General features: G+C 40.9%; 1 protein-coding gene across 2 annotated transcripts; it reads left to right on the top strand.

Annotated features, from left to right (window-relative positions):
• Positions 1 to 1866: 1866 nt before the first annotated feature.
• LOC146567042 (uncharacterized) lies at positions 1867 to 16623 on the top strand. 2 transcript variants are annotated; one of them, XM_085286583.1, is made up of 4 exons: positions 1867 to 1961; positions 4731 to 4836; positions 14405 to 15169; positions 15498 to 16623. In XM_085286583.1, the coding sequence occupies exons 2-4, from the start codon at positions 4819 to 4821 to the stop codon at positions 16185 to 16187; spliced, it is 1473 nt and encodes a 490-aa protein (XP_085142709.1). In that variant the 5' UTR covers positions 1867 to 1961; positions 4731 to 4818; the 3' UTR covers positions 16188 to 16623. The 2 variants fall into 2 exon arrangements, with proteins under 2 accessions (XP_085142709.1, XP_085142708.1); XM_085286582.1 differs by having other exon boundaries at positions 15495 to 16623.
• The last annotated feature ends 8620 nt before the right edge of the window (positions 16624 to 25243 follow it).

Below are 25243 nucleotides of genomic sequence, written 5' to 3'. Positions count from 1 at the left end.
ACACCAGTCCAGCTCTGAGGTCTTTACTCTGGCTGCCTGTCCGTCAGAGGATAGACTTTGAAGTTCTGATGCTGGTCTATAAAGCTCTGAATGGTTTAGGACCAAAATACTAGTGATGGTGATATAAAGCCTCGTGATGAACTGAAGCTTTCATCCAACTGGTCGACTCATGGTTCGAAGCATTGTGATGATTCATTTGCTCTACTTCGCCATCAAGTGGACGATTCAAGTGAAACAAGCTCTGTGATTATAATGATGTGACGTGTAAACCGCTAAACTGAATAAATAAATTGTTTTCATGATTATTTATCCCGAATATTGTCTCAGTATGTCTGATACAAAAGAGAAAGTGGAACCTATCAGGACAGAGTTTTGGTATGATTGTGTAACTGTTAGAGCTGGGTATCGTCACTGATTTCTAGAATCGATTCAATCCGATCTGGGTAAATTTTTCCTCAGACAGTCAGAAATGTTATAATTCAGATCACGGATCAGTACATTTCCATATTTTTATATCTATAAAAAGAAAGATGAGATTTGCGAGACTTTATCAAAGGTGTAAGCATCACAGCAGATGCCTTTGTATCAAAGTAGCTGAGGCTAAAACAGAAAAACGATTTTATAAAAATATTCTGCAGTAGATCAAAAACGAAAGAAAACCATTAATCAACATATGAACATTACCTGATGCTGCTGAAGTGAAGCAGAGAAAAGTTACAGAGGTTTAGAGACACGGCTAAGCGTTTTGCATTTTGCATAATTTTAAAAAGTTTAAATTTGTTCAGTAGCCTACTGAACAGCAGAAATTAGGTTTTCTTTTTGGAAGTAAGTAAAAGGGAAAAAAACAGCGACCGACAGCGCTGTAAACAACGGTAGACTTGTGCATAACAAGCAAGTGAATAATGCAGAAAACTGATTTTTAGACGGGAAACTGTTCTTGGAGTACAGAGAGAGACCACGAGCTGTGCATGACGTGTGATTTTATCGTGGTGGAAGCAAAATAGCAAAAGTCAGAGGGAATTCATGGCTATGTTTATGTGAAGCGTAGTTTGGATCTTCTTTTGCTGCTGGTTCAGTCAATATTGTTTGGAGAGGTAAAACCTACAGCTTCAGAATCAGCGCAAAAAGGGCGTAAAACACAAGGCCCGCCGACAGATCAGAACCAGCGAGCTGTCGGATTTCGGCCCTAACCGTGTCCGTGCCGTCGGGTGAGAAAGGCCACATCTCACTGATTCTGATGTGTCGGCGGGTCCGCGCTTTGTGTTTACGTCTTTATGCATAATAGCCTACGTGTATCTGCTGTCATTTACTGTTTTAGCTGTTTGGTGGTTGTTGAAATTTAGTGAAGTTTAACCTGAGATTCTGGCGTTTGGGGCAAAATAAATTTATATTAAAAATCGATTCAGGATTTTAATGAATCAATATCACGTTATCCAAGCTAGAATCGATTTTAATCGATAATCAAAACCCACCCCTAGTAACTGTGTAATCATGCTTATGTACATCTGGATAATGACACAAACTGTGTGGCGCTCCACTTTTTAATAAACTAAAAGACATTATAGGATCTGTAGTGTTGTTTATTTATATTATGGTACTTATCAGTTGTGATATTTATTACTGTGTGCATACTTTATTAGAAGAGAAAAAAAAATCTCTTCCTTGCTGGTTCCATCGAAGAAGAAATGCTCAAGTGACTGTGTAGCACGTAGGTAATCCAATTCCACAACACAGCGTGATGAGGGAATCAGCTGTGTTTTGCTGCCCATTTTATTTCGAATCTGGCGCGAACCGGAGAGCCAGTTCCTGAATCAGTCACGTGGTACGGACTGCCCACGAGGCCTCGAACGTCACTGCATACGTAATCAAAGCGAGCCTCGATACGCGCTTCACAAAAATTCCCCCGAGATTACTCGACACGCTTCGAAGCTTCGACACATCACTACCTCTCACATCTAAAGGTAAGTGTCAAGGTAACTTTGAACTGTTCAGTCAATCTTGAGTTTATCGAAGTTTTCTGAAGGACGCTTTCTGTTGCTCTCTGTGAGAGAAGACCGTTAAAGGCGAGGCTCTCCAGAGTGTAGCAAAACAGGAAACCACAGCTGGGTGTGTGTAATGCTGGGCTTATGCTGGGCTTACACTGTGCGATTTTTGGCCCATTTTGAGCCGATTTTTGAGTCGTGCGACCGTTTTGGCGATCGGCCCGATTTTGGCCTTCATCGTGCGTCGTGCATCGCGTAGTATACGTGGGCTAATGCTGGGCAGACACTGCGATTTTTTTCAGTCGCGCGATTCAGCTCCTACTCAAACTGTACGTTGACTCGCAGGGGTTAGAAGTTCATAGGTCACGGTGCAGGGTCTCACACTATACGGCCCGATGCTCTGATGCGACCTGAGTGCTCACACTGTGCGTCCATAAAATGAAGGTTATAACGGAAATTCTGTCGCTCGCTCTCCCTCTCTGTCTTTCACTCACACAGACACACCACCACCATCAACTTTGCTAAATTGCTAATGAAAAACATTGATCAGGCAGCTGTGATTGAGCAGCAGTGTAGATCCAACTATTTTCACGGTTGTTGTGGTCGTGATAATTTTGTGAGGCCACATCGAAAAGGCTCGAATGAGCTTTCCAAAGTTCTACAAGTTGTGCTCCCATCGCTTGTGTCCAGATCACACACATGTGCTGTGCCGTCTTTTTCGCTGACATTTGTGTTTGCGCGTGCGCAGTGTGACAAACTGCAGTGACACCCTGGTCAGTTCTTCTTTCATTGACTGAAGGGTACCAACAATTTTGTCCACGTCTACGGCGCTACTCCCTCGGACCGAGAAACCCCTCTCTCTCGGGTCTGGGTGACGGTATTGCTCTTGAGCTCATGTAGAGCACACTGTCCTTGCTAGAGACAGATGAAGGCGGATTCCTCTTCACTCAAGTCTTCCTCCGACAGCTGGCTTCACCAATTCACTGTTGCTGGCTGCAAAGGGTTACTACTCACTTGCAGGAGTGGCCGCAACCACTGGCAATAAGCTGCTCTTTATAGAGGACTCATGCTCGGGGAGACGTTTTCTGGTCCACCCTCTCTCCCAGAAGAGCCCCGGGAACGCTTGTGTCATCTTTGCATACCTCCACAATTACATATTGTTTAGTCTTTAAAAAAAAAATTGAGATTTTCCGTGTACCACCAGAGAGAGACTAAGTACTACTAGTGGTATGTGTACCACAGTTTGAGAACCACTGTTCTAAACCATGCTGTGAAACTCCTGGGGACCACCCCTTAAGGGTGAGATTAAAAGTATATGTGTATGACTGAGGGGCTGCCCCTCAGATCTGCTCTGGGAGAAACATAAGAATGTAGAAGAGGTGAAGGGAGTGTGTGTTTTTAAAAAAACAAAACAAACAAATACGTTCGATAAAGTGCTTTCGGTTCGGTATGCATATGTATCGAACAATACAAAATCTTTTATTTGTTTTATCAACTTTTCTTCCAACGATGCTGTCTGTGTTGAGCGCTCAGTAGATCTGTGTTCGACTACCCCGCCTAGGCTGCACTGTCGAGTGCAGATCCACTGAGCGCAGCGCAAGCTAGCAAGACAGAAGCCAAGCTCGTTGCAATATGGCAACTGCCTCAACGCTACCCGAAATTGAACCTCCCCCACCTTCATTCAGATCTGGCGTTTGAAACTATCGTGATGTTCATGTGAAGCATGACCCTGAAGGTAAGCGCGTCATGGACAGAAGTAAAACAGTATGTCCGATGTGCCACGCAATGCTCAATTGGTGGGAACTAGTGCGTTATCGCAGTTAGCTCGTTAACATGTTGATGCCGTCCAGCCCCACGCACACGATCCATGGTAACTCGTTAAGGGAGATTTGCAGCGTTATGGCGTTAACGTCATTTTAACGAGTTTAACGCTGACAGCACTAGTGGGAACACAATGAATATGACTACACATTTATGCCGACATCATCCTAGTGCAAAGACAAGTGGAAGCAGACAAAAACAACAAGCACACATGCCACAAACGTTACCAGAGTCATTTAGGCAGCCGTTAGCACATGATTCTCCTTATGGGGACCTGATATGTTTAATATGCTGCTGAGAGTATAGCCCAGAAGAAGCGTATAGAATAGCTTTTATTTTGGAAAGAGCCATTTCTCTGTAATAAACTCTCTTTTCCAAAGATGAGTGATTCTTCAATCAGATTTATTTATTTATTTTTGTTGTTTCATCAACATTAAATTTAAAAACTGTACTTTTGAGTTAAAATATATATTTATAATGTTAATAAATGACTAATTAAAAAGGCATGAACATTTTTTTTTTTGTATCGAAAAAATATCGAACCGTGACACCAAAGTATCGAACAGAACTGAACTGTGAATTTTGTGTATCGTTTCACCCCTAGTTGGAGGTAAAAGTGCTATAATGAAAAACATTTCAAGAAAATGTAAAATAAATGTATTCCAGGATAAAACACAGCTGTCTTTGTCTTAACGCTGCAAATCGGTGTGTCGGCCCACTGGGCATTTGATTCTAATAACAGGCCTCAGTCTCTCCTGCTACTGGTCTGCATACTGCTAAATTTGGTATCGGTGCTCAAACCTTTTGTGTCTGTTTGCCCACCTCGGGAAGCAAAAATTTGTTGTTTTTGTTGTCAGATGAACATATGAGACACTTTGACTCTTCAGTGCAGTGTGGAGCCTAACAAAGATCTGTTTTGTGTCCCAGCTGATCAGCAGGAGGAGAAGAGTCTGACGGAGCAGCAGAGGAACATTTTCAGCTACTTGGACTCAGCTCAGCCACTACAGAGAAAACAATGAGCTCAACACAGAAGGTGACAGACAGAGCAGGGCGATATGACCAAAAATATTTATCACGATATACATTTGAAAATTTGCGATAACAATATAGCTGACGATAAAATTGACACTAGACAAAATACTTTACAACTCCACGACTTTATCAGTGCAAAAAAACCCCATCAATGTATTTTCACTTAAACAAGCAGCTGTTTTTTTATGTGCATTAAAGTTATATAAAAATTTAACAGTGAAAATACAAATGCCTTGGAGCAAATGTCAGCCAATTTCCTCTGGAAAATCCTTTTGGTTAAACTGTCAGCAAGCAATTTGCATTTGCACTGTTAAATTTTTATATAACTTTAATGCACATAAAAAAAACAGCTGCTTGTTTAAGTGAAAATATATTGATGGGTGTTTTGCACTAATAAAGTTGTGGAGTTGTAAAGTATTTTGTCTCGCGTCAATTACATCGTCAGTTATATTGTTATCACAAATTTTCAAATGTATATCGTGATAAATATTTTTGGTCATATCGCCCTGCTCTACTTTCATGTGTTACTGTTTAGGCTTAAATAGGTTTGATGTTTGGTGCCTTTTCCTTAATGTAAAAAAAACCCTCAGGTTACAATCAGACATTTTTCTTCACTGAACCAAGCTGGTCATTTTACCAGCTCAGCTCTAAATCATGTTACAGATGACATATGGTATAAACATCTAGATGATGGGAAAGTGGTGTTCTTGGACATGATTGTTGGGCTTCATTTCTGTACTGAACAGTCATTTTAAGTTTAGCTGGTAAATAACAATTAGCTAATGTTGTTCATGAGACTAAAGTCATCTCACTTTGGTAACGTAACTATAATATGGCCAATAATATAGTTATTATGTTAATCACTTCACTCAAAGACAAGTATCTTTGACAGTGTATATATAGATGTATCATATATAAGAGACAAATATTGTTCCTTTAATTTGTTGGCATTACTAAATTTGGCTCAATGCTTACATATCTGTGTAAAAAGCAAATGTACGAGCTGTGATAACTGTGTCTGATAGAATGAAGAGTAGACTGATATATTAAATATTCCTTTATTGGGTGAGAAAATCAGACCATGTCATAACTGCTTTAAGTCATACAGAATAGATATCAGAGCCATAACCCTTTAGAGCCGATCGGAGCGGGAACGCTCTGTTATGCGTAACTATTTTTAAATCCCAGTAGCACTGCAACCACGTAAGCTAGCGCAAAAATTTTTTTTGCATATGAAACCGGAGGAGTTGTACTTACATCTTATGCCATCAGCTTGTCCTCGGTCACGGTTTCCTTCCACATAAAGCTTTGCAAAAACTGCATAAAAAGCGCTTGCAGGAACAAAAACATAATATTCCAGAAACATGCTTTGCCGATCCGATCAGCTGTTCATAACACTTCCTACGTTGGAATAGACGTCAGCGCGAACTTTTGCATTTCCGCCATTACCTGCCCGAAACCGGAAGTGACGTCATTTTCGCGGAAATGTAGTCTTTTTTGCGATCAGGGCCTCAGGGCCTATACTGCTCTTTTTAAAAGTTATCTTTGACTTTATGACTTTCTGTGTCGTTTCTGGGATGCTTAGGACTCATATTGCACTGCTGGAAATAGTTTATTTTGATGCATATGCTGCTTTTTTGCAAATTTGCAGTATAATATTTATTTTCGTTTTTCCTGCAGTGTATAAAAATTGGTGTATTTCAAAAATAAAACTATGAAGACACTCAAAATAAATTTCCTGTGGTGGGAAACTATTTTGTGCAACTTTTTTGTATTTACAGTTTTGAGGGATAAGCCTCTTAAATTTCTCTAACTACAAATATATGTTAAAAAATCAAAAACGATTTTCAATTTTTTTGTAGTTTATTGCACTTTTTTGCAATTTATGTAGTTACTATGCACTTAATGAATACATATTATTAAAATCTGGGCTATAATGGTTGTATTGATGTATAGCAACTTGAAATGCTCCCAAAAATGGCTCCACAGCATGTAAAAATATAATATAAGCTCTGGCGGACTTGGTTCTATGGTAGGTCTTAAAGGGTTAAACAGGCTGACTTCTGCTAAATGGGTCAAACTGGGCAGAAAGTATACAAACACATAACATCCTTATAGAATATGATGTAACACTATAGATCAACTTACCACAGAATATATAAAGCATATAAACAATTACAGCAATATGATGCAACAAACACAGCAGTGCTACTAATCCAAAATACTCAAAGCTTCATAGAACTGAAACAAACATTTATTTTTAGCTGCATTCTGCTGCTGATACAGACTTTAGGTTTCTGAATATTAAACTTGTTTCTGCCTTTCATAGTGTGTAACTTGAAGGCCCTGAGTACTTTCTCCCACACTGAAAACACTGGAATGATACAATTATTTGAACATTACCTAATAAGACTGATTCAGGACAGACAGTTAGTTATTTTAAACTAGAGCTGGGCGATAAAACGATAACGATATGTACTGCGATATAACTTTTTCTCGATAGAAAAATTAAACTATTGCGATAGACCTCACTGCTCTTGTCCTCTTAAAAAAAGGAAAAAAGAAGAAAAAAAAGAACAGCCAATCCAAATTAAGTAGTGCAGAGCCGAACCAATCACAGCCGCAGCGTCACGTCACGTGACTTGTTACGTACAGCACAAGTGCCAAGCCGCACATGTGTATTTGTTTGGGAAGCAGCCAGCCACCGTACCGCCCGGGTAATGGAGGAAATGAGTGTGCAGACTAGAGAAAAAACAACCGAGAGCGTGACTGAAGAGAAAACAGATGATGGTTCCAATGCCGGAGAGATTGTCGAACGGAAAAGCCATAGAAGTTCCGTAGTGTGAAGGTATTTCGGCTATTTCAAGTCTGACAAAAACAGAGTAGCGTTCACTGTAAATTGTACTGAAAGCAAGTCTGGAAATACAATAAACCAGTGCATGCTCAGTCTCTGACTGGAAGCGCTAATTTGTCATTCGGCTTTTGTCAGACTAAAGTAACTGTTAAAACTGTTTGAAAAGCTAAGCTATACAACAAGGAGAGATTGAGAATTTCCTTTTAGTTCTCAGTTTATTTGATATTGACAAAAGTTAGTCAGTTTTGTCTGTTCTTCTGTAAAACAAACTAAGATTTATTTTAAGAATTAATATTTTGTTTCTAAGTGGAATTGACAATTTAGTAGCCTGTTTTGTTTGTTCTATTTTGAAACTTAAACTCTTTAGCGGCTGCCTTTTGTGTAGTTTGCAATATTTGCCTTTATTTATCTGAAAAAGTCTCATGTTCCTTAAGTACATCTACCCTGTTGAACTTATTATGGGAAATAAATATATAAAATAAAAACAAGCTGCTGATTATTTCACATTTTACTTGTGAGCAACGGCACATTTAAATCTTACAAATATAGTTATTTGGCTTATATCGTGATAGATATCGTTATCGCCTGAAATGAAAAAAACATATTGTGATATGAAAAAAATCATTTTGAGCAGCCTTTGAATTGGGACAGCCTCGCCGTTACCGTGACGTAATCGGCCTTATAATGCGGCCTTTAAGGCTGCAGACCCTGAATTGGGATACAGCCTATGTCAGGCTGATTGGGTTAGAATGGCAGACCTGACATGTTAAAAGGAGGGTGGTGCTTGAAATCATTGTTCTTCCATTGTAAACCATGGTGACCTGTAAAGAAACGCGTGCAGCTATCATTGCGTTGCATAAAAATGGCTTCACAGGCAAGAATATTGTGGCTACTAAGATTGCATCTAAATCAACAATTTATTGGATCATCAAGAACTTCAAGGAAAGAGGTTCAATTCTTGATAAGAAGGCTTCAGCACATCCAAGAAAGTCCAGCAACCACCAGGATCGTCTCCTAAAGAGGGCTCAGCTGCAGGATCGGAGTGCAGAGCGTGCTCAGGAATGGCAGCAGGCAGGTGTGAGCGCATCTGCACGCACAGTGAGGCGAAGACTCTTGGAAGACGGCCTGGTGTCAAGAGGGGCAGCAAGAAGCCCCTTCTCTCCCCAAAAAAACATCAGGGGCAGATTGATCTCCCACAGAAAGTATGGTGAATGGACTGCTGAGGACTGGGGCAAAGTCATATTCTCCACTGAAGCCTCTTTTCAATTGTTTGGGGCATCTGGAAAAAGTCTTGTCTGGAGAAGAAAAGGTGAGCGCTACCATCAGTCCTGTGTCAGGCCAACAGCAAAGCATCCTGAGACCATTCATGTGTGGGGTTGCTTCTCATCCAAGGGAGTGGGCTCACTCACAATTTTGCCCAAAAACACAGCCATGAATAAAGAATGGTACCAAAACAGCCTCCAACAGCAACTTCTTCCAACAACAGTTTGGTAAACAACAATTCCTACATAAGACACACAGGATTATAAGGGGCACCGTCGATTTTCAGAAAAATCAAAGGATTGATTTTAAGTGTGCCGTATTTTCCAAAAAACACGGTAATAACGACGGCCTGCTAGCATGCTCTACCACAAATAGTGCTTTGTTGTGTATCTGATGTACGAAAGCTAAACCAGTTCCACACCACTGAAGTTGAAGCATTTTTACAAACCAATTCTGGTTCATCTGTTTCATTCAACGATCCGCTTTCACCCTTCTCATTCTCCGTCACCGCCATGCTTTTTCCTCCATGTGTGTGTGAAAACAAAGGCACTGCGCATGCGCGTTTTACCCATATTCTATTGTAATATTTCATTTTCTCATCGTTGCCCAACATTATATCAAATCAAAATCAAATCACTTTTATTGTCACACCAATGTACCAATGTACATGTGATGTGACAATAAAAGTGATTTGATTTTGATTTGATTTGATTTATACCGGTATTGCTGTGAACGGTATGATATAGCCCAGCCCTACATGAAAGGCACCCTGATCGTACACTAATCGCACATTAAAATGATCAAAAGAGGCAAAACTGTGTGCCAGAGTCTCGGGTCAGCGTTTGTTTTCATGTCACAGCACCAGAACGATTGCAGGCGCTCATAAGTAGTTACCATAAATCACCACCTTTCATGGTCTCAGCACATCGACTCTATTATTAAGAAAATGGGACAAGGCATAGCTATGGCTATGAAATGCTCTTTGTGTATCACTTCTTCAGTTATGAAAGATGTCATTAATGCACTAGTAATGTCTCATCTGGAGTATTGTTCAATCATTTGGTCAGCAGCTAATAAGACAGATCTTAACAGACTTCAGTTAGTCCAGAATAAGGCGTCCAAATTAGTATTAAGATGTTCATGCTATACTAATATCGATAAAATGCATAATCAACTTTCTTGGCTTCCTGTACAGGCTAAAATATTCTATGGCTTACTTGTATTTATAAAGAACGCAATTCTGTTAAACACACATTTATTTCTGCTCAGCTGCAGTATCCAGATGAAATACATAATCATATTACACAGTTTTCAACAAACTGCAATTTAGTAAATGCTCGAGTTAAAAGTAACTTTTTGTAAAACTGTTACATTTAGAGCAACTTTTAAGTGGAATAAATTGCCTTATAAAATTAGAGAATTATTACCAACTATTCAAAACTTCAATGAACACGTAAAAGCCGATTTACAGAACTTTTAGTTGTTGTAAATATTGTAAGAGATGATTTGTTTTTGAAATTTGTGCAATGTGTCTCAATGTTATTGATATTATTATTATTATTATTATTGATTGCTTATATTTTAACAATTGTGAAACCTCACTGTGGATGTAAGAGCCAAATTATGTGGATATTTTTTATTTTTTTTAATAAATTTTATTTTCAGTCACAGCAGAATATTAACAACAAAACATTGAACATACAGTAGTTTGCTGTTCAGTATTTACAATACCCCAAAAGATAACAGAAATAGAGAAGGAAAACAAACAAACAAACAAACCAAAGAACCCCCTACAAAACAACAAAAAACAAACAAACAACAACAAACAAATATAAAAATAAAATGTATAAGGGACATTCAGTGTACAGTTAACTATGATAGTGGTATAGAGATATGGCATCCGGTCATGATAGGGTGGTCATTTTAAATGTTTCCATGTACATCAGGAATGGCTGCCATGCCTTAAGAAATTTGGTGGTTGAACCTGCCAGTGTATATCTCATCTTTTCTAAATGTAAAAACCTCATGAGCTCTGCAAGCCACTGTTCATGTGTGGGAGGAGCTTCCTGCTTCCATTTTAAAAGTATAAGGCGCCTTGCGATAAGTGAAGCAAAGGCAATAGAATTCGAATAGTGTTTTGGCAAAGTGATGTCTTGAGGTATCACCCCAAAGATAGCTGTTAGAGCAGAAGGATCATATTTAACGTTATACATCTCTGACAGAGTGTTAAATATAGACACCCAATAGTTATGAAGATTGGGGCATGTCCAAAAGGTATGAAGGAGCGAACCTGTTTCTGCTTTACATCTGTTACACTTTGGGTCAGCTCCTGGATAGAACTTTGCTAACTTTTCCTTGGAGATATGTAATCGGTGTAGGACCTTGAATTGCAGGAGCCCATGCCTGGCACATATCGAAGAAGAGTGTACCCTCCGGAGAAAAGATTGCCAGAGTTCATCTGTTATAGTCATCCCAAGGTCTTTCTCCCACTGTGCTTTAAGGATGAAGAGAGAAGGAGATTGAAGATCTGATAATATAGCATAGATTTCTTTAATCGCCCCTCTCTTATGAACGTTTATATTGATAATTTTATCCAAAGAAGTTTCCTCAGGTAGTTCCGGAAATGAAGGAAATCGACTCTTTACAAAGTGACGAATTTGTAGATAACGAAAAAAATGTTGCCGAGGAACATTAAACTGCTTCAGGAGCTGCGTGAATGAGGCAAAAATCCCATCTACAAAAAGGTCTTTGATATTTCTAAGGCCATTACTTTCCCATATTTTAAAGGCAGAATCCATCATGGAGGGTGGGAACATATGATTAGAGCAGATAGGTGCTTTAATTGACATTAAGTGTAACCCCAACCTTTTCCTACATTGCACCCAGATTCTGAGCGAGTCATACAACAAAGGGTTACATTTATAGGTGTAGAGTTCTAATGGGAGAGCTGAACTCAACAAAGCTGATAGGCAAATTTTGCCACAACTGGATGACTCAATTTGGAGCCAAGCTGGAGTCTCTGTAGTAACATTACTCATCCAGTACAGCATATTACGAATATTTGCTGCCCAATTATAAGACTGAAAGTTTGGCAAGGCTAATCTTTATTTATTTTATTTATTTATTTATTTATTGTCATTGTCAAGAACAATGAAATTGCGTTTGGGGCTTCCATACAACCCAAAAAAAAGAAGAAAATAATAAATACCCCTTAAAACCCAAGTGTACATATTTAACCCAGTGTGACTCCAATGCAATAAGACAATCCTTAGCAATAATGTTCGTAGAAATTCAGACAAAGACCTGAGAAACATGACAAAATACAACAATGCAACCCATTCAATATTATTGTACTGTGAGATATGATATCAGATATGATAGTTATCTATTTAAGAAAGAGGGGGGGGGGGGCAGGAGGGGGAAGAGAATAAAGATATGATGCACCAATGCAGACCAGTTCATTGCTATTAAGAAGTTGGATATGGTTATTGTCCGTGAGAGGGGGGCAGAGAGTTCAGGAGCCTCACAGCCTGTGGATACAGGCTGTTGGCCAGTCTGGATGTTCTGGCCTGTATAGACCTGTACCTTCTCCCTGACGGCAGCAGATGGAAAAGGTGGCGCGCAGGGTGATGTTGGTCCCGCAGGATACTGTGCACCCTCCTCAGACAGCGAGTGGGGAAGATATTACTGATCTCTGGCAGACTTGTTCCAATAATTCTGCCAGCTTCTTTCACCACCCGCTGGAGTGCTTGCTGATCGGCCTTGGTGCAGCTGGGGAACCACACTAGAAATCCATACGTCAGAACGCTGCTGATGGCACAGTTGTAGAAGTTCAACATCAGAGATCTGGGAATGTGTGCGCTCCGCAGTCTCCTCAGGTAGTAGAGGCGCTGTTGGGCCTTCCGTACAACTGAGGTGATATGGTTGCCCCAGGACAGGTCCTCGGTCACAGTTACCCCCAAGAATTTAAAACTGCTCACCCTCTCCACCGCCTCACTGCCAATGAAGAGAGGCAGATGGTTGTTATGGCCCCTCTTCCGGAAATCTACAATGATCTCCTTGGTCTTTTTGGTGTTTAAGACCAAGTTATTGTCGTGGCACCATGACTCTAGTTGTTGCACCTCTGTCCTATAGTTTGTCTCATCATTGTTGGATATAAGTCCGAGCACTGTAGTGTCATCTGCAAACTTAACAATGAGATTGGACGCGCAGGAGGAAATACAGTCATGGGTGAAGAGAGTGTATAGCAGAGGGCTCAGAACACACCCCTGAGGGGCACCGGTGTTGACCACAAGGGTGGAAGAGGTGTTCTTACCCACTCTGACACTCTGTCTACGGTTAGTGAGGAAGTCCACAATCCAGTTGCACAGAGAGGAGTTAAGTCCTAGTTGGTGGAGTTTGGGACGGAGTTTGTATGGCCGGATGGTATTAAAAGCCGAGCTGTAGTCTACAAAGAGGAGCCGTGCATAGGTGTTCCTGTGTTCCAAGTGCTTCAGTAATGTGTGCAGCACCCATTGGCCTAGTCCTCTGCATGAAATCTTTACGAATTCGTGGACTTTTGCCATTCCAAATAAATGCAGAGATATGCTTATTCAGTGTTATAAAATACTTATTGGGTAAGTAGCATGGGATACATTGAAATAAATAAAGGAACTTGGGTAGTATGTTCATTTTGATAGAATTGATGCGACCAATTAATGACAGTGGTAAATTGTTCCATCTCTGAAGATCTGTCTCAGTATTCTTAAGCAGCGGGACAAAGTTTCTTTCATATAGACCTTTGTATGAGTGGGTAACCTTAACCCCCAGATAGGTCACATACCTTGATTTAACGTTAAATTGAAAATCTGAAAACGAAATCTTCCTGGCTATAGAGTTGACAAAGAGAAGTTCACTTTTATGCAGGTTCAACTTGTAACCTGAAATATTACCAAAACATTCAAAAATGGCAAGAGCACGGGGAAGAGAGCATAAAGACTCTGACATATACAGCAGTAGGTCGTCAGCATATAAGGATATTTTGTGCTCCTGGTCACCTCTGAAGATGCCCTTAATGCAACTGTCAGCTCGCAGTTTAATCGCCAGTGGTTCAATTGATAATGCAAAAAGAAGAGGGGATAAGGGACAACCTTGTCTTGTACCACGGAGAAGTGGGAAATAAGAAGAGAATAACGAATTTGTTCTAACACGTGCCATAGGTGAGGAGTAAAGTAACTGAATCCATGAAATGAAATTAGGGCCAAATCCAAATTTATGTAGAGTACAAAACAGATAATCCCACTCCACCCGGTCAAATGCCTTCTCAGCATCGAGTAATAAGGCAATTTCAGGGGTTGTAGTTGACTTTGTGTGTAATATGTTTAAAAACCTGCAATTATGTGGATATTTTGAATCCACTTAATTGTATAATATTTTATGTGATTGTATTTGTATTGTATCTCTGTCACTGCAGGACCAACATGGAGCGAGAAGTCAGCGCTCTCAGGAGGCCAACAAACCTCACAGAAGAAAGAGAGAGAAAACATACACCTGTGACGAGTGTGGGAAGGATTTTGCTAGGAAGAATGAACTAAAACGTCATCTGGTCATCCACAGTGGAGTTAAAGCATACAGCTGTGATCAGTGTGGCAGAGCTTTTACTCGCAGTAGCAGCTTACAGAGGCATCTACTTACCCACTCTGGAATTAAGGCATACAGCTGTGACGAGTGTGGGAAGGATTTTACTGGGAAGGATGACCTAAAACATCATCAGGTCATCCACACTGGAGAGAGACCGTTCAGCTGTGACTTGTGTGGAAAGTCTTTTTCCTGGAAGGATTCCCTAAAACAACACCAACTCATCCACAGTGGAGTTAAAGCGTACATCTGTGATCAGTGTGGCAGAGCTTTTACTCACAGTAGCAACTTACAGAGGCATCTAGTTACCCACTCTGGAATTAAGGCATACAGCTGTGACATCTGTGGAAAAACTTTCAGCCAGAGAGGGCACCGAAATATACACCTACGCATTCACACGAGACATGTTGTGTACTGCTGTGAACAGTGTGGCAAAGAATTTATAACAGACACACAGTTAAAACAACACATGTTTACCCACACTGAGGAGAGACCTTATAAATGTGACCTGTGTGAGAAGACTTTTAAAGCTCCACGTCACCTGAGAGAACACCAACAGATCCACACCAGAAAGAGACTCAACAAGCGCAGTTGCTGTGAGGTATGTATTTATATTGTTATCTTGTCATTTTAGCCTGACTGTTTGGAACAACTCTGCTCATTAAACTGTGTTAGCATGTTAGCAATTCTACTGCATGGAAAAGCAGCTCTGAGTGATTATTCAGATTTTCATGTCAGTTATGATTTTAGTATTACTGTAGTATTATGGTGGTAGTATTGTAGTTATTGCAGCCCAGTAAACTGAGTGTGTTAACTGAAACAGTCAAATGTAATTGGACGTCTGCAGAGATGCTCTTTATTTCAGACGACGTTCAGGATAAAAATGTTGAAGGACTGACTTACACTGTCTTTGTGTCTTTGTTTAGAAGCAGAGCGACACAGATGGATCCAGTTCTCAACCCTGTCATCACCGTGGTGGTGGGAAAGACTTTCGTTGTGACCTTTGTGGAAAAACTTTCAGTCAGCAAAAGACCCTAAAAAGACATCAACGTAGACACACTGGAGACAAACTGAAATACTGCAAAGAATGTGGGAGAGGCTTCCCCACATCGCATCACTTAAAACAACATGAACTGATTCACAGTGGGGTTAAAAAGCACCTCTGTGATCAGTGTGGGTCATCCTTCACCACTGCATGTGAGCTTAAATCACACAAACGAGTCCACACAGGAGAGAAACCATACAAGTGCAGACACTGTGACAAAAGCTTCTCACATTCAAATAGTCGTAACAAGCATGAACGTACACACATGGAAGGAAACTACAGCTGTGACCAGTGTGACAAGAGCTTCAGGAATCTCAGTTCATACTCCGAACACAAACGATCCCACGTTACTAATAAACTGTTTCACTGTTACCAATGTGCCCAAACATTCACCTCATTGTCTGCTCTGTGCAAACATCAGCGTGATCACTCAGGGCTGAAATCACTCTCATCACTGGATCACAGTGAACCTGAAGAGACAGAAAGATCCTCTGGTTTCAGTGTCAGACTCAAAAAGCTTGAGATCAGGCTCCACAGAGTTCAGATAGAATCATTTAAACTTGTGTTGAACTGAACTGGTTGCTGGGCTGAACTTCTACATAATACAGATTTACATGGGATCTTATTTTCTGTCGTTTTACTGAGTCAGTTTTGTCCTTTTTTCTCTGTCCTGGTTTTGCTCGTCTGTAAATAATTGAAACTCGGTCAAATAGTTCATTGTTCTCCAGCAAAACGTTTTGGAAACTCATGTTTAACCTTTAAAACTCTGACATGTTTTAGCACACAAGGCTTCATCGGGGAGTTCACTCATGATTGGACCATGAGAATAAAGGTTTTTAGTTCTTTCAAAGAGTCTTGGAGGTGTTTGATGTTTCTGTTTTTCTACATAAAGCAAGAAAAATAGTTTCTTCCTTTATGTAGTGTGGAAGTTTTTAATGTTTCTTTCATCTGTGATGTTCTTGAATGTGTTGACATGAAGATGGTACAAATAAACTGTCCTTTTAGCTTCAGCTCCTAATTTATTCATTATTTATGGATGTAGCACAGCAGCAGTGTCTTGATTAACACATGGAGGGCTCGGGATCTGATGGTAAATAATGTTTTGTGTCCTTGTACACATCATACAGCTCAGCTGTTCCACAGATGTCAGGTTTACACAGTGGGATGGTTTGTAAGAACGCAGCTCTCCTGTGGATAAATCCTTACTCTTAGCCTCAGGACCTCACACAGTCCCAGCAGGTTTGGTCAGAAGATTTATCCCTTATATCAAAACTTCACTGAGTCTCCTTTGCTGTGCTGTTTTCACAAAGAAATGTAAACTGAAGACCTGGGCCCTATTTCAGGAAGCCGGTTTAGAAAACTCAGAGTGAAAAACGATACTCAGGGTTGAGTAACCCCGAACTGTCCAACTCGGAATATTCGGTTTCAGAAAGGCTGATAACAAGTAGTTCAATCAACGCGGAGTTCCTTTAACCCCAAGTTAAGCGCGCGCACGAGGATACATAAAGCCCTGATTATTGGAGCACAGATTAAGCGAGTCACCATGGAGACGGAGGGAAAGAAGGCGCGGTCAATGTATTTTACAGCGCTTGAGGCCGAAATTCTGATGGCAGCATATGCCGATAACATGCAAATTTTGCAGAAAAAAAGTAACACAGCCTCAGCTGCAAAAGAAAGGGAGCATGCATGGCAAAACATAGCCGACAGAGTCAATGCGTGAGTGTTAATTTAAACATTGATCTAGGGATTTCCACCCATTTAACACGTTATTTTATTATATGTCATTTTTTATTTTATACATTTTATTTTGTGACGTGATGTGAGCGCAGGTGCAACCCAACAGGCCCCAAACGTTCCTGGCAGCAAGTAAAAATGAAATATAAAAATATAGTCCGAACAGGTGACCATAGTGCTTGGTCTGTTTGTCCGATGTAAATCAATTGCAGTTAGAGGCTACATTAATTTTCTTTCTGTAAGCACTTATTGAAATTATCTGAGCACATTACAAGTACATATTTGCTTACTCTGTATGCTCAAATGTGACCCGTTATGGCCACTAGAAAAAAAGCGGAGGCCCGAAAAACAGGTGGGGGTCCTCCACCACCACCACTCACAGAGCCTGGCCACTTGGCTTCCACATTTGTGATAATGTTGGCAGCATCACATATGATCTTCACAGTGCAGAGAACACAAATTAGCATCCATTACTATAATGAAATAATTTGTTAGTTTGAAATGCTACAGGGAACTATGTACCTGTACATTAATGCTGTGGAAAGACTTCCTGTTCACATAGTCCCCTTCATTTACTGAAGGAGCAATGATTGGAATGTGAGTGCCATCTGTACAGCCAATCACGCCTGGGAACCGTGAAAATAAATGTAAAATTTAAGTAGTAGTTCAAATATCACCACATCATGAATTAAGTTTTGTTCATCCTGATACCTGCAATTTTGTGGAATCCCTCTTTGATAAATCTTGTGGGTCTATGACCGGGGAACACCACAAACGAGTGCAGGAGACGTTTCAGTGCAACTGTAACATTCCTGACTGCGCGACAGACGGTAGCCTTGGAAACGTGCTCAGCATCACCAATATTATACAGAAAGCTCCCGTTTGCAAAAAACCAAAGTGCAATACAAATAATATTACAGAACTGAGAGGATGTCCGCGATGTGTCACATGAGCAATATTAGGCCTGAGGATGTTATTCAAATAAATTATAGATTGTGCTGAAAAACGGTAACGTTCACACAGAAAATCATCAGGAAATGATAAAATGTCCAAACGCGCTCTAATCACTCTCTCCCAGCGGAGAGCTCTGCGGAGAATTTGGGCTTCAACATCTACTGGCTCTTCAAGGAAGGAGCACGCCATGTCTGACACTTCCTACAGTCAGGTTTCCGACAAAGAGGCGGAGAAGGTCAGGGTTAGTTGAAGTAAACCTGCTAGGGGGCAGGTTAGCTTCACGAAGTGTGTCGTCATAGTAACTCACTCAGGATTAATCTAAACTCGCTTTGTGAAACCGAAAACCCAGAGTTTTTGTTAACTCAGGGTATACTTACTCAGAGTTTGCTCTAAACCGGCTTCCTGAAATAGGGCCCTGAACTTACAATGTTTTAATTAGTTTAGCAGATTCAGTGTCTCCATGATCAAATCTGCTGTTTTTGTGCTGCTGTTGGTAGAAAGCCGTTTAATACTGAAATGAACTGGCTGCATGCATCTCTGAATGTAAATTGGTGCACTATTAATAGATCACTCTGGAACGGTATCATCTCTCTAATTTGCCCACTTAGTAAATCTCACTCATGGCCAAGAAATTGAAATAAATCTTGTTTCCCTGCTGGATAGTGATCCACTGTAACTCTGCTCCTCCTTCCTGTTTAGGATTTCTGTGACTGAAGTAGAATTCCCTCCATCCATCACTTATCCCAGCTAACCCAAAGTAAAATAAAGTTTTGCTCATCTTAACAAAGCATTACAATAATGGGCATTACCAATGCAAACTGAATAATACAGAAGATGAAAGAATAGACTTTGATCAGTTAATAAAGCTCATGATCTTGATTCATTGTGGCTGCTACACAGATACTTCTGGGTCACTTCTCTCAGTTAGGAACCTTCCTCACCAAAACTGACTGTTGGACCACACCCCTGGTTTCATGAGAAGTTGTTTCAGCCATGATTTCTCTTCCTGTATTTCAGAGTAAAGACTGAAGTGACAAATGGAAACATGTTTAAAAAACGCAATGTGAGAGAGACGTTGAGGTCCTTGGAAGTTACCCTGGGTTTTTCTGTCACCCTGCTAGATGTTACACACCTTGTTATTGGACTGATTTCTACTGCTGGACTACTCCTGGGGAGAGTAACAATACTCTTACTAATTAGCTCTCTTTCACACCTTTGGGGATATTTATTTTTGTGCTTGCAGCGCTGTGAGCCAGAACAGCGAGAGAAAAATCTGCAACAGCGACGAGCCGAATGCTTAAGTGAATCCCAGCAGCTGCACATGTGCAACGCTGATTTAGAAGATATCTTTGCTCTGGATTTATATTTATACTTTTTCATTTCTATATGATTCTTCTTGCATCTAAACAAAGATGATTCAATTTGATAAATTTTGAAGGCCGGGCAGCACGGTGGCACGGTGGTTAGCACTGTTGCCGCACAGCAAAAAGGTCCTGAGTTCAATTCCACCATCAGGCTGGGGTCTTTCTGTGTGGAGTTTGCATGTTCTCCCTGTGTTTGCGTGGGTTCTCTCCGGGTACTCCGGCTTCCTCCCACCGTCCAAAGACATGCAGCTTGTGGGGATAGGTTAATTGATTAATCCAAATTGTCACTAGGAGTGAGTGTGAATGGTTGTCTGTCCCTGTGTGTTAGCCCTGCGACAGACTGGCGACCTGTCCAGGGTGTACCCCGCCTTTCGCCCTATGACAGCTGGGATAGGCTCCAGCGCCCCCCGCGACCCTGAAAAGGATAAGCGAATGGATGGATGGAAATTTTGAAGGCTCTTCGTGCTCGGGTGTAAATAAGATGTAATATTTGCTCTTGGTTTGTTTCTCCTGTACAGAACCTTGCAGTACAACAGAAACCTAAAAACATTATTTGTAGTTGTTATTCTTAGTTGTTCTGCTACCTAAATACCACAGGGTGTAATTATGAAGTTATTGAGCTGCACATACTTTACGACCTGCTTAAGTTCGAGGTTACAGCGTCTGTAGAGCAGCTGGAACATAATGAAGTCTACAAGGTTAAAGTTTTATCTTCACTTGTTGTTCTCTCTGCTGCTTGGTTTGATGGATCTGAGAGCTTTTGTTTTTATTACTGTTATTATAATTATCATTAATATCTTTAAAAGCTTTAAAATAGTGTTTGTGTTTGAAAAATGGATTTCAGAATTGAACAGAAACATCTGTCATAAAAATCGCCCAAAGGCACGGAGACAAACTCAAAGGATGCAACCTGTAACTTTCTCTTCCTTCATGTCAGCACCATCATCGATTATTTATAGTAAATGCATATAGCAACAGTAACACTTTAGTTTGGATTTCATGATTTCTGTAATTGGAAAATATTATTTTGTTTAAAGACAGAAGTGACTGTGTAGTTGCAACATTAAAGTGAAATATTTAATAGTCTAATAACAGATTATGTGTTGAAGCTGTCGTTTCAGGAGGAGAGAAGCTGCAGAGAGGCGTGTAAGACTGCAACTCTGCTTCCTGGTCCCAGCTCTGGATAGTCATATTTTAGGGGGTTTAATAAATGTGTCCATATTTCTAGAAATGAGAGCTGCTCCATCCAAAGTGGGATGGATGCCGTCTCTCCTAACAAGACCAGGTTTCCTCCAGAAGATTTGCCAATCATCTATGAAGCCCACATCGTTTCTTGGACACCACTCAGACAGCCAGCAACTTAAGGAGAACATGTGGCTAAACATGTCACTCCTGGGCTGTATCCCAATTCAGGGTCTGCAGCCTTAAAGGCCGCGTTTTAAGGCCGATTACGTCACAGCAACGTGACAAAGGCTGTTCCAATTCGAAGCCTGCTCGAAATGCGGCCCTCAAATGTGTCCTTCATTTCCCTGAATTCTAAAGATGTGTCGTGTAGACTTCGTGGCCCAACACATCCCAGATTGCATAGCGCGGCGGTGGGTGTGGATAATTTTGCCGAAAAAAACGTTGGAAGCGGAGCGGCCAAAGAGTAAACGTTTAAAAGTAAGTACTGTTATGATGTCTCAACAGGACCTGGAAAAACTAGTCCATGCATTCATCTTTAGTAGGCTTGATTACTGTAACAGCATCTTTACAGGTCTACCTAAAAAATCAGTCAGACAACTGCAGCTCATTCAGAACTCTGCTGCTCGAGTCCTCACTAAGACCAAACAAGTGGACCACACCAGTCCAGCTCTGAGGTCTTTACTCTGGCTGCCTGTCCGTCAGAGAATAGACTTTGAAGTTCTGATGCTGGTCTATAAAGCTCTGAATGGTTTAGGACCAAGATACATCAGTGACCTCCTGACCCAGTATGAACCTTCCAGATCCCTCAGGTCACCTGAATCCGTTTTTTTTTTATCAGTTCCCAGAGTCAGAACCAGACACGGAGAAGCTGCATTCAGCTTTTATGCTCCATATATCTGGAACAAACTCCCAGAAACCTCAGATCAGCTGAAACACTCAGTTTATTTAAATCCAGGTTGAAGACTCACCTGTTCTCAGCTGCATTTAAATAAAGCACCAAATCCACACTTTTAAGCTTAAATTCTTTTTAATCAATTTTAAATCGTGCTTTTTATTGTTGTTTTTTAATGTCTCTGTAAAGCACTTTGAATGACCTTATTGTTGAATTGTGCTATATAAATAAACTTGCCTTACTGAATATTATGTCACTTATTTATTTGCAAATGTTTAATAATGAAGAACATTAAAGCATTACTGTTGGCCACATGTCGGCAGAGTTATGTGACATTAGTGATGTTTGTACTGACTTGGTTTTAAAGCCTTTAAAATATTCACTGTTCAATAGTCGACCTTAATCTTACACAGAATGTGATGATTTTATGGATAATTAAAGTCAGTCATATATCCACAAACACAACAAGCTGAAAGTCAGTGATGCTGCTCGGTTTGCAGTCCTGAATATCACGGCACAAGCAGGATTCACTGCACTGTTAATGTTAGCTATGTTATATTGCTGTCTCTGTTCGGTGGTGTCGAGCCAAACGGACTTTAACGTGTGTTTGAACGAGCTGACGGTTCACTCGTTAAGCTGAAAGAAAGATGCCTCCGTGCAAGCTTGAACATGTTGCGTGTGCCGTCGGAACTGGATTTCAGTCTAAACTGGTGTCCGTGTTGGTCCTGCAGAGAATCAGAGTTGGAAAAGTTGTTAATGTAGCAAAAAACAAAATGTAATGCATTTTGTTCATAATCTCTTTAAAGCCATGATCTTTTTTTATCGATGTCACTGGAGTGGGTAAATGAGTCTGAAAAGTTAAAAAAACAGATTTACATTTATTGTTTATTACTTTTATCGAACATCATCCCATCCCATTTATACTATTTAAGAAATAACGTGTAAAATAACCTTTTGTTTGCCTTTGGAGACTCTGCGTTTGAACCATCCCAAATATCGGCACCAGGGAACCAACTCCTCAAGCCGGTAAAAAGGTCAAGGACACAGTTACACGATCGCTAAACTAACCTGTTTTTGAATAAAACAAAACCATATAAGCATGATCCCTGGTGTTTTGGTAGATCCCTGGTTTATGATAGCAGCAACATTAACGAGACTGAGACAGCTCTGTCTTAACGTGGCGACTTTGTTTATTGCCAAACTGCAACAACAAACACACACGACACAACCACCAGAGGGTGCTGCATGAACCATTGAATTAGTCCTTACCATAACATCCCCCCTTCTGAGTACATTATAAACTATAATATTTTCTGTAATAATCCACTTTTATGTCAATACTGAAATTACTGCAACTTAACTTATAGCTGGATACTCCAAGGCTGTTACATTAACTCAAATCTATAACAAACTTTTATTGCTTTTATTTATAACTATTATTTATTTAACTGTGTGAACTTATTCTAACTATGAAGGTGGGGTAGACAACCCAGTCCTTCAACTGAGTGAGGGGATTATTCTGCCCCGGGCTGGTCACTCAGGTGCTCGTGAGTACCTTCTACCTAAATCAAAGTCCTTAAGGTACCTCGGTGGGTTTCTGTCTCTTGTAGGATATCTTCTTTCAGTAGTCTGGTTACTTGGTGGTATAAGAGACTGCTGAACCTGGTTCGAAACAGGGCTGCTGCTGTTCTCTGGTTCTCTGGTTGTTCAGTTGGTTCAGTCTTGGTCCCTTTTAGTGTGATGAGATGGCTCCTGTTTCGACGTAGAAGCCCCCTCGGGGTCTCCACAAGGTAAGAACGTGGTGTATCTGCTCTGCTTGATATAGTCCCATTTGTTTTCATGTCCGTGATCCAAACTTGATCTCCTGGGTGTAGTCCAGTGAGGTCTTGTGCTCTGTGTCTGTTGTTGAACCATTTCCACTGTTTTTCTCTCTCCTTTTCTTCTCTCTCTCTCAGTTTAGTGATGTTTGTGCAGCCTGGGTTGAGGCAGGATGGAACTACGGGAACTTCTCCCCATGAGAAGCTCTGCAGGGCTATGTCCATTGGCAAGTGGTGTGGCGCGATATGCCATGAGAGCGAGATATGGGTCTCCTTCTTTCTGTAGAAGGCTCTTTACTGTTCTCACTGCTCTTTCAGCCTCACCATTGCTCTGAGGGAATCTCGGACTGGAAGTGGTGTGGGCAAAGCCCCACTCTGAAGCAAACTTTTGGAAGTGTTCTGAGGAGAATTGTGGGCCATTATCTGACCTTAACTCTGTTGGTATGCCGTGGCGTGTGAATATGGACTTTAAGTGGTCAATCACTGCTGCTGATGTGGTAGAGGACAGCTTAGCTATTTCTATGTATCGTGAGAAATAGTCCACTGCAACCAAATACTGGCTGTTACTGCACTCAAAATGATCAGCACCAACTAACTCCCACGGCCATGTAGGAAACTCAGTTGGCATGAGTGTTTCCCTGGGTTGCGGTCTCACCTTTGCACATGTCTCACATTCTGCTACCAGCTGTTGTAGTTGAGAGTTCAGTCCTGGCCACCATACCGACTACTTGCCTCGTTCCCTGGACTTTACAATGCCCTGGTGACCTGTGTGCAGTCATGTCAAAATATCTTTTTCTAATATCTTTGGAATAACTATATGCATACCTTTTAGGAGAAGTTCGTTTTCAGCAGTCAGGTCTCCTGCATGCTGGTGGTATGGGAAACATGGACCTGGTATCTTGAGTTTGCCCGGCCAGCCGTTCTTGCAGTAGAGTTTGATTTGTTTTAGTGTTTCGTCTTTGTCTTGCTGCTCTCTTATTTGTTGTAGTCTCTCCTCTGTTGCAGGAAGACCTGAAATCACCTGATGTGCATACAGGTCTATTTCGTCTCTTAATGTCTCGTCACAAACCATCCTTTCTGGTGCTCTGGACAGCACGTCTGCAGTTGCTATGTGTTTGCCCGGGACATGTGAGATGGTGAAAGAGTACCTCATTAATCTCATTCTCAGTCTTTGTATTCGTGGTGGCAGTTCGTCTAAGTTCTTGGAGCCCAAAAGTGGTACTAACGGCTTGTGATCTGTCTCAACATGGAACTCAATGCCTATAAGAAAATCAGAGACTCGCTCGCATGCCCAGGTTATGGCTAGTGCTTCCTTCTCTATTTGAGCATACCTTTGTTCTGTGGGGGTTAATGCTCTTGAAGCGAAGGCCACTGGCTTGGTTGTGTCATCCTCTTGTTCCTAAAGTAGCACCGCTCCTAGTCCATAGGAGGATGCATCAGCTGATACTGTTGTTTGTGCTTTGGGGTTGTAGAGTGCCAAGTTCGGTGGTTTACTCAGTTCTGACTTAATGTTGTCAAACGCAGTTTGTTGAGCCTCACTCCAACACCACATGTTTTTGGTACTGAGTAGTTCTCTCAATGGCTGTGTTTTCTCTGCTAAGTGGGGAAGGTACTTTTCTAGATGGTTAACCATTCCCAGGAATCATCTCACTCCACCCACATCGGTGGGTGCGTCCATGTTGCT

This window comes from Mchenga conophoros, linkage group LG9 (assembly GCF_057382185.1).
Source record: "Mchenga conophoros isolate Kocher_MC1m ecotype Shallow Benthic linkage group LG9, M_conophoros_male_GT1.1, whole genome shotgun sequence".
Taxonomy (NCBI): domain Eukaryota; kingdom Metazoa; phylum Chordata; class Actinopteri; order Cichliformes; family Cichlidae; genus Mchenga; species Mchenga conophoros.
This window is presented reverse-complemented; position numbering and strand designations above follow the sequence as displayed.